General features: G+C 38.0%; 1 protein-coding gene across 9 annotated transcripts in view; it reads left to right on the top strand.

Moving 5' to 3' along the window:
* The window catches only part of LOC129730178 (F-box/LRR-repeat protein 7), a 57,650-nt gene extending 51,088 nt beyond the window's left edge, over window positions 1-6,562 (top strand). For 6 of the 9 annotated variants that reach the window (XM_055689306.1, XM_055689305.1, XM_055689299.1 and 3 more), the window contains 5 exons: window positions 3,384-4,317; window positions 4,698-5,119; window positions 5,175-5,435; window positions 5,509-5,688; window positions 5,749-6,561. In XM_055689306.1, the coding sequence (XP_055545281.1) occupies window positions 3,404-4,317; window positions 4,698-5,119; window positions 5,175-5,435; window positions 5,509-5,688; window positions 5,749-6,284 (2,313 nt within the window). In that variant the 5' untranslated portion in view covers window positions 3,384-3,403 and the 3' untranslated portion in view covers window positions 6,285-6,561. Of the gene's footprint in view, window positions 1-3,383; window positions 4,318-4,697; window positions 5,120-5,174; window positions 5,436-5,508; window positions 5,689-5,748 lie in introns of all 9 variants that reach the window. The other 3 variants (XM_055689308.1, XM_055689304.1, XM_055689307.1) reach the window with 1 other exon arrangement.
* Window positions 6,563-10,803: the final 4,241 nt, after the last annotated feature.

Genomic DNA, 10,803 nt, shown 5'->3' on the forward strand with positions numbered 1-10,803 from the left:
AATAAATAAATGAATGATAATATAAATAAATAATAGAAGACAAAATAATCAAACCGGATTTGTTGCTTCGCATACGGAATAAGCAATCGAATGACAAATGAAGAAAAACAAGTTGGAATATGCTTTAATGAAGGTTCCCCGAAGTAATCTTTAATTGCCAACAGTCATTTACAGTGACCAAACATGACAACAATGTTGTTGGTCGGTGGCACTGAAAGGTCCATTCGACAGCCTCGACACATGTGATCAACGAAAACGACACATGGGATCAACGAAAAATTCGGTGATGGCATAGTCGATCGTCGATTATGCCGTCGGTCCATAGAAAACCCACTAACTTGACGAATCTTTCATTGCATACGCTCTGTATTCTGCCTCTACTACCCAACTGACTTCACGTATCATTCCACATTGATTCATTTATCAAGAAAAAAAAGAACGCACTTAATATTGACAAAGACCGTCACAGATGCAGAACTCCGTTAGCAGTTTCACGGTGTGCAAACCAATTGTGTCAATTTCTTACAAACAAGAAGACGCAAATTAAAACAACTTAATTATCTTGAAGAATGTTCGTTGGGAGAAAATCATCTAAGTTTCGCATCACCAAAATTACACTGGTTGACAAAATTAAAAATAAAACCTGATTAGTTCTTCTCAGATTCTTGTGAATTGTGAGTTTGTTCTATTACTGACAAACTTCACCTTTCTATGATCGCAAAAAGTGTGCTATAATTTTTATTTCATTACGGCTGATTGGGTCACGCAAACGCAAAATGTTTGTTCATCGCAACTTCTTTAACCGCAAAGCAGAAGCCCTTAGGATAAGATTACGGTTACTTCTGATAACGAATACTTATTTTGATACAGGAAATCAAACGGTTACGAATCTTGAAAATGGTGCTTATTACTGGAATCACTTCACGGTGAAATCGGTGAAATATATTTCACTCTTACGCTCACTTCACTTTTTGAGACCTATTGCCGATTCCACCTCAAGTGAGGTGACAAAAATCACCTCCGTGAAGTGAGATTGCCAGTGAAATGAAATTGAGAATAGGACAAGTGAAATGTGGGAGTTTCCCAGCTCAATAATTTCTAAGTCCCGGAAAGTCGATTGAGCTGAAATTTTGTAAGAAGACATTTTTCGACAAGAGGACACTTTTGAACCCTACCGCTAAACGAAATTCAAAGGTCAATTTTTCCCTTGTGTTCCGTTGGCCGCAGCTCAAAAATTTGTAAGTACCGGGAGCCGATTTTTTTCAAGAAAAAAAAAAAGATTAGCCTTGTTACTGGAATATAAATTCCATATATGCATAGGCGTAGCCAGAGGGGGGCAGGGAGGGGCCGTGCCTTTATCGTGATTTTATTGAGAATCTTGACTGTGTCTTCAAACTTCACATCCTTGGGAAGCTTTGACAGGACGTAGTTGAGATAGCGGCTGTGCGAATGGGTGTCCAGCTTCCGGAGAAGCAGACGTACCTTCGCCGCATTATTCAGCTGGTCTGCATCGTTCTCGAAGAGATCCCGGTAGCGGTTAAACCAGCGTCCGAACGTAACTCCGTTTTCTTAATCGAAGACAAACTCGGTGATGTTCGATGAAAGGGAGTCTGAAATCTGCTTCGGGGTTTGATACTGAGACCGCTGCTGCTGGGCCGCCACCTGCTGTAAAAGTTGGACCATCTTGAGAATCATATCTTGAATTCCCGGTTGCGGCTGCTGATCAACTCTATCTTCTGCCATGTTCGTAGATTCTTGAGATTCCGTCGCCAAAATAATATGTCCAAAGGTTTAAATGAACTAAAGAGTTTTTACTAAAGAACATCTATTTATATTCGAGGTCGGACAAATAATAATCAAATTTTTCACTCTGATGTGAAGGACAACTTTTCACTGGTTGCCTTGGTGGAACAATCACTTAACACTTGTTTTTATTTCTATTTTCAAAAATACCATTTTTGACTTCTAAAATTTTAAATACTTGCCCCTCCTATTCCAAATTCTGGCTACGCCCATGCATATATGTATTACCGCTAGATCACAAATCAATCGATTATTAACTTCCCTATCTTTGTGATAGGGGAATGTTCGAAATGGTCGTGGAATAATTCCACGCGAAACGTCGCTTTTTCCGTTTTTACTTCACCCATATGACACTCTTAATAACCCAGATTTCACGGCAGATGTCACTTTGCGACGTTTTCCTCACTTACGTGAGTCCCGTAATAGGACTTTATTCACTTCACTCTGATTTCACCGTGAAGTGACTCCCGTAATAAGCACCATCATGAGTGTCATATCACTGAAGTGAAAACAGAATAAGGGACGTTTTGCGTAAAATTATTTCACGACCATTTTGAACGGTGAAATGATTCCACGAGGATGGGATAAATCATGAAAATTGATTGATTTGTGATCTAATAATAAAAATTTGATTTATTTTTAGTAACGAAACGAATTCGATCCATGCCTCAAAGCAGTCAAAGTTTCAACTTTTTGACCGACGAAAAAATGCACACTAGTTCATGAAATTTTCGATATCGAAAAAAAAATTTCTTGATGACAAATGTATTAGAAATGCAGAAAACGTCAAGATCTGGTGTTATCCAAACAACGGACAAATCGACTTCCTGGAACATAGAAATTTTTTGAGCTGGGAAACATTCTCATTTCACTTGTTCTATTCTCAATTTCACTTCACTGGCATTCTCACTTCACGTAAGTTATTTTTGTTACTTTACTTGAGGTGGAATCGGGAATAGGTCTCAAAAAGTGAAGTGAGCGTGAGAGTGAAATATATTTCACCGTGAAGTGACTCCCGTAATAAGCACCAATAGCTATTAGGAACTTCGTTAAAAAAAATTCATCAGCCTGGTTAATATTGGAAGTGTTTTGAACTAAAGACCAACCCGTAGACAAAAGGGTTTTTTTTTCAAGCAGACGCGAGATGAGCTAATTAGTTGATCGTAAGGAGATTCACACGAGCCGAGCAATCACTTGCATTGTTGTCAGGCTGAAGGAAAGAATTACGAGACTCGAACCTACGACGACTGGCTTGTTAGGCCTACATCGTACCTCGATACCAGTTGGAAGGTCAAAGCAATTCGGTTCAAGTAATTCCTCCAATTCATCTGAAACACGCGCAAAATATTTACTTTTTTTCTGTTAGGTACCTTTACTTGCCATATGTATTTTTCTCTTAGACAGCATAAGAAGATAAATGATGCGAGCGGTACCACAACTAACATCCATTAAAATGTTCACATACATTTAACACAAGTTAAACTTGATTGTAACTTTTATTATTATGGAGAAGTTTTTTTTTTATAACAGGGACAAATTTTCAACTTAAATAATCGTTTACATTTTCCATTCTTTTAAAGGTAACGTAAAACAACTTAATATGTCGCACTCACAGCGACGTGGGGCACCTGTGGAGTGTCCACTAGCATCGCTAGGACGTAACACACCTTCAATGGATGCACTCCAGTATCATCACCCACTGAGTTCCAGTCCTCTCGATCCGCAAGCATACCAAATGTCTCGAAAGACCCCAATCTTGGGAATTGATCCGGATATTTACACTGGAACAAACATTGTGAACAATCATTCGAATAATAAAGGGTGCAAAAGCGACGCAGCTCAAGAAAACGGGAATTTGCTTTCCATTAGTTCTCCATCGTCGCTTGATCAAAGCGCTTCGTTCCTTCACCAATCATCTCCGCCAACTTTAAATCGACGAGGAGATTTTCGACCCTTGCGACCACAAACATACACTCCAATTGACGCTCTGTTGACTAACACATATCAACAACATCAACGATTATCGCCTGTTATGATCGACATCCAACGAAACCATATGAATTATCAGCCTGAAACGCAACCTCTCGCAACCCTTTCTGAAGCGGACCGTTACTTTTTGGAAGAAAAAATGGACTCCCTCTATATACAAGGTGCCATCCGGCGGAATGCAAATACGCCATCCAGTCTGACGCGAAATCAATCTAGTAGCAGCAACAATACCGAACGTTACTATCTAGAGAATGAAAACATCGATGCAATCTATAACTTCTGTCACAACACGGCAGGGGTCGCAGCTCTCAACGCGCACAACTCCTCTTTGAAAGCATCTTCCAGTCATAATGACTGTCTAGATTCTAGTTCCCCTAACCTATTACGACGAGCATCCAGTCCAGACACCAGTGGATCAGATCGATACTTAATCGAGAGAATTCGAGGGTCACCTGGGTATCACGGGAGAAACGGATGCCTTTCGCAACAGATGAAGGTCTCGACAACAGATTTCGTGGATGGAAGGTGAGAATAGATAGTCTCTAGGATCTGTATGTTACTTCTTGTTGGTATAATCACCGTTAATAGTTATGTATCACAATAATTGAAATTTTTCGATGAAAAATTTATAAAAAACTTTTTTATTTTGCGTGACGTTTCGGCCTACTGCTACATTTCAGCCATCCTCAGACACAATTCCATCGCCGAAGCTTTTTTCTTACCTTTTTTCAGCGCTGCATGATTAGACATCAGTGATACCTGCAACACGCAAATTTTATTTTATTTAGTCTGATCTAAAAAAATGTTTAGATTATTAAACTTGTTTATTTTGCATGTTTTTCCTCGTTAGCTCTATCCTTATAATAAGTTTCACACAATTCTTTCAACTTCCCACTATCATCAAGGATGCACAGCTCTAAGTCACAACATTTCAGTGATGGACTAAAGCGATACGGGCGTTTTTCGCCTAGTTTGGATCAAGGATATCACACGCTGGTTTCTCCGTCTCCATCTGGTCATCAACAATCTTCCATTCCGGCCTCATGGAACACGATAGCTCCAAGTGGCAATTCGTTATCAGCTAATACTACGGGTTGTTTGAACAGCAGCGCACACCTCAACAACGTCGTAAATAGCGATGGGCTAAACGGCGGCAGCAGCGCTTTATTCCGATCTGGTCCAATATTCGACCGATTGTCCGATGAATTGATAACTAAAGTCTTCGAATGGTTAGACAGCAGTGATTTGTGCAATATAGCTCGAGTATGCAAACGATTTGAGATGGTTATTTGGAATCAAACGCTTTGGAATGTTATTAAAATCAAAGGTATATAGTCAAAACATACACAGTGAACTAGCATTCAACTGTTTGTCGATTGCAGGGGAAAATAACAGTGGAGATAGAGCCATTAAGACAATTCTAAGGAGACTTTGTGGTCAAACTCGTAACGGTATTTGTCCAGGTGTAGAACGCGTGCTATTAAGCGACGGCTGTAGACTAACGGATAAAGGTCTTCAACTATTGTCACGAAGGTGTCCTGAAATTACGCATTTGCAAGTTCAAAATAGTGTAGCGATTACAAATCAGGCCTTGTTCCATTTAGTAACAAAATGTACGAACCTTCAACATTTGGATATAACCGGTATGTAATAGCATTGTTTTCATATTACTTTAAGCTTTATTATATATGCTAATTTGTAATTTGAAATCTACAGGATGTGCACAAATCACATGTATAAATGTAAATCCTGGGCTAGAGTCACCACGACGTTTACTGCTGCAGTATCTAGACCTTACAGATTGTGCTTCTATATCGGATTCTGGGCTTAAGATAATCGCCCGAAACTGTCCGTTGCTAGTGTATCTCTATTTGCGACGATGTATTCAAATTTCTGGTAAATATTTGGACAAGTAAATTTCCAAACACTATTGCTTACTGATACATATAATTTCAGATGCCGGTCTTAAGTTTATCCCTAACTTTTGCATAGCTTTACGGGAACTGAGTGTCTCTGACTGTACCAGCATTACCGATTTCGGACTTTATGAACTGGCAAAACTTGGTGCTACGTTACGTTACCTTTCGGTGGCTAAATGTGATCAGGTTTCAGACGCAGGTCTGAAAGTAATTGCACGCCGGTGCTATAAGATGCGATATCTAAATGCTCGCGGTTGCGAAGCCGTAAGTGACGACTCAATCAATGTTCTGGCTAGATCATGCCCTCGACTGCGAGCGCTCGATATCGGAAAATGCGATGTTAGTGATGCCGGTCTCCGAGCACTTGCAGAAAGCTGTCCTAATCTGAAAAAGCTCAGTTTACGCAATTGTGATATGATTACTGACCGAGGAATTCAATGCATAGCCTATTACTGTCGAGGACTACAGCAGCTAAATATTCAGGACTGCCAAATTTCAATTGAAGGCTATCGAGCCGTAAAAAAATACTGCAAAAGATGTGTAATCGAACATACGAATCCGGGATTTTGCTAGCATTTTGTAATAAATAATAGTTATGCTCTTTCTAAACTTTTGAAACGTGTAGTAAATTGTTCTTAGCTTTCGATAATAGTTATGCTCTCTTCAAACTACTGAAATGTGTAGTAAATTGTTCTTAGCTTTCGATTGAATAGTTTTGCCAAAAACATTAAAAATTGTTATTAACGCTATTTAAAGAGATCATTATTTTATTGTGAGTGATATAATATCTATTAATTGTATGTACTAACTATATAATGTAGTCTATATATAATTTTATTTATGTAGTTCTTAGGTTCAATAAATTGTATTTATTTTGATTCGAAAAAATCTGATTTATCTGATTCTAAAAATTAATTGATAAAATGTTTTATTAATTTTCAAAGAGAAATGCGTTATAACTCATTTGTAGCGCCGCATGGTGACCTTATTGCTGCATTTTTTCACAAGTGTACAAAACTGGCGTTACTGGTAGCTCTATCATAGTTCTTGGACAAAAAGTTGAAGAGGTTCTTTATAAGACACGACCACTAGTTGGCGTAGAATTACAACAGCCTGTCTCATGTCGTTGTAAATATTTCTGGCGATAGGTTAAGAAATACATTCGATTGTGATTATTTAATTTGATAATGAAAAGCGGGAAATTTAAGTCCTCTTCCTCTTTCAACTCTATTTTTAAAATAACTAGTAACTGAATTTCAAAAATACTAAAACAAATACTTAAGACTCGAAAATTATATCTGGAGTCGATTCTTTACAACACCCTGATTTCGAGAATATCCATATTGGATGATATTTGGTTATTTTATGCATGCTCCGTAGACGCCCGACGTTTATTTACGGCCTCTGGGTATCACCTCGATTCCGGAAATACCTGTATTAGGGGGTCTACTACGAAAGGCTGAAACTCAAAAGGCTGAAACACAAGAGGCTGAAATCACGGAAGGCTGAAAGCTACATAAGGCTGAAAACACGAAAGGCTGAATCACGAAAAGCTGAAAAATCATAAGGCTGAAATTCACAAAGTTCATTTCTAATAAAAACACTCGCGACCTACGGCCGACTCGATTGTCCGGGATGTATGCAGTCCTTACTCGCTATCGCTCGTTCGGACTAAACTAGGGCAGCGGGTCTCAACCTAGGGGTACGCGAGAGCCTCTAGGGGTACGCGAAAGAAAAATAAGTAATGGCGGACAAAGCAATGTTTTTTATAATACTTCAGTTGATGTTCAAACTTGCTCTCGAAACGTAACTGTAGTAATAAAACAAGCTATAGGGGTAAACAGGGTAAGACCGCCCAGCGGGGTAAGGCAGCCCCCCGTAGTTTTACCACCAAGTTATATAATAATTGAAAAATTTCTTTAACATGTCTATTACAGTATAATTACATAACATTTTGCACCTCTTTCTTTTTTGATAGTGCGCGAACAGTCACAGAAATAATCAAAAACAACCTTTCAGCTGGCAACCAGTCAATGCGCTATTGTTTTGCGGCAACGGGACTTAAGGTTTTTCTGTCTAAAAATTTATTGTTTTATTCGTGAATATACGTTTAACCGCTTGCTTGAATCTGTCTTCTTTCGGAAATGTCGAAGGCCGTGAGTGATCTTGTAATTTTGACTACTTTTTCGATGGAATATGAAAATGTTCCACTGGGGGTAACGTCGCCCACTATACATGGGGTTAAACCGCCACGTGTACAACTGCTTGTTATTTTACTTCAAAACCCAAATGCCTCGACACTACAAAGGGAATATATGCAGGATCAGTAAAGCAATTTCAAGCCACATAAGACGTCGATGTTAATCGATCACTTTCGATTTGGTTGAAGCTTTTCTAGTAATATTTTTTTAACGCGACAAATTTTTGAAAAAAGTAAACTTGTGTGAAAATGGTATTAATGAACAAAAATAATTTTAGAGCCAGGACGATTTGTTTGATAAATCTGACGTCCTCAGCAGAGTTGAAAATAGCAGTTTTTTTACTTCCGAAAAAAGTATACACTGTAAAAAAATTCAAAGAAAAGATATAAAAATAGAATTAATTTTTTTTATAATTTATTTTAAAAAATCATGTTTTTGTCTGCAAAATCTGCAAAAGGTAAGCTAAAATTTTAAGATTGTTATATCATGGAGTAATAGAAATATTAACAGCTCAAATTTTGCAAAGAATTTTTTTGAGCGGTTTGTTTGATGTATAGAATCGTTGGTGATATTGTTCCTCAAAAAAAAAAAACATAAAAAAATTTAAAATATGAATAAAAAAATTATAATTATTAGTATTACTCCATACATAATAAGTCTTCAAAAAAATCATACAGACAGGATTACTGAGTTTCTGTTTTTAGCTTAAAGACAGGTTTATTATAAATTGATTATTTTGAAAAACCCCAATTCTGGAAAATCTATTTATTTTGAAAACCACAAAAAGTTACCTAAATATTGATTTGAACTTGAATAATAAAAAAAAAACAAAAAAAGTTAAAACTTAGAAAAAAATTATTTTTTTCAGATTTTTCACAGTGTATATTTTATTAAAATAGAAAAAAAAACCATCTACAACTTTGTCAAAGATATTATACCGAGAAAATCAACCGCTTTGGCCCTAAAAATATTTGTTATCCTCAAAAAATAGTGGGCGATCTTACCCCGCTGGTGGGCGGGTTTACCCCGCATGAAAAAGATCTGCACATTTTCAATGAATTTTTAAAATTGAAAAAAAAAGGCTGGAAAATAAACAAAAATATTTCAGTTCTTATTTTTTAAATGCGAGTATTGAATAGAAGAACCTCTTAGCGAAGAAAAAATGAAATTGCAGCCGCAACTTTTTTTTTTATAAACAGAAATGCTTAAGGGGGCGGTCTTACCCCGCTTACCCCTAGTCCAATTTGAAACCTGGACTAGACTACCACAACGTGATCTTCCACTACTTTCTCCCACCCTGCGAGGACATTAGAAGCCAGGGGGTACAATTGATTTGGAAAATATTGCCAAGGGGTACGCGGACAAAAAAAGGTTGAGAACCGCTGAACTAGGGGATCACCCCTACGAGTCAGTAGACCTAGGAAAACGAACGAACCTATACAGAGGTGATTTCTGCAGGGGGGCTGCCCTCGCGCAGTGGCCGCGCTTCCGACGGCGGGTCGCCGGCACACACTCGCGGCCTTCGGCCGTCTCGCACTGCATCATCTAGAAAACGTGTACAAGAGTCAAGTGTGTATAGATTCAAATGCCGCCGAAAATTATTTTTCCATTGCACAAACCAATTAATACTCAAACATTGAACTCTGTCACCTTATAAAGGTTTGTTATCCATGTGTTCGAATTTTTCAACAATTATGATTCAAGTTACAAAAGTTTCAGCCTTTCATGTTCCAGCGTTTCGTTCATTCAGCCTTTTGTGGTTTCAGCCTTTTGTGCATCCAGCCTTTCGTTATGAAACATACTTTTCAGCCTTTCGAGTTTCAGCCTTTCGGGTTTCAGCCTTTTGAGTTTCAGTCTTTCGTTACTAACCCGTATTAGGTGGTATTTACTGTTCACTAACTGAGTGACGAGCACTACCCAGTTAATGAAATCAGCTCGCTAACTGGGATATCATCTCAACGCCGAGGGGGAGTCTGATGGATAACGCTGCTTCGCGACAAATTCATAAAAGGCTTTTGTTTTAAGTTGATCACCAAATAGAGAAGCCACAACTGCAAACTTATCTCTCAAATAAAGCTTTTAAACTTTAGTTTTATATAGCGAGTACATTTATCATCTATATTATTGTTTTTGTATTTTAAATATGCTCGCTTTAATTTTTCAGTTTACGTTCCCAATCCACATGTTCGTTTAGATATTTGACGTTTGTTGTCTTTTTAACTGGGAATCCTCCCAGTTAGCGAGCGCCCAGTTATGTCGTTTTCGTTTTCGCGGTGTAGCTACCAGGGGGGATCTATCTGTCAAACATCGTGTAACCAACATATTCGGCAACATGGCGTTTGTTTTGGTTTTTGTTCCTTTTGGTCATGAAATTGATCGACGTGAAATATTATAGAATTAGAATGTTTTTCATCAAAGCTCGCGAAACCGCGGAAAACTTGCATGAATGTGTTGTGTAGTGATTTTTCCCCCATTATTGTTCATAGTTACAAACATCATGGACCAACAAACGTCATGGACCAGAGTTGATCTGCGGTAACACACACATATATGAAATTTGACAGCAGTGAATCCCCTCTGGTAGCTACACTCAAATGACACTTTTGACACCGAAAATGTTTTATTTGACTTTTCGTACTACCCTTATTCTGTCTCTCCCTACACTTTTTCTATCTCTGACGACACTCGAAAAAAGCAGGAAGCTACCAACACATTCACACGTATGTGTCAAAACTGGTTTGTTTTGGTTTTCGTTACACGTGGTAAAGTGTCAGGCAAATTATTTCTCTGCACATTTGCGAGATGGACATATGAAATGGAAACGAGACAAAATGACGAATGCGATAATGACCAAAACAAAACGAATTGACAGCTATCCCATTATTACGCAT

The sequence above is a fragment of the Wyeomyia smithii genome, chromosome 3, assembly GCF_029784165.1.
Source record: "Wyeomyia smithii strain HCP4-BCI-WySm-NY-G18 chromosome 3, ASM2978416v1, whole genome shotgun sequence".
Taxonomy (NCBI): Eukaryota; Metazoa; Arthropoda; class Insecta; order Diptera; family Culicidae; genus Wyeomyia; species Wyeomyia smithii.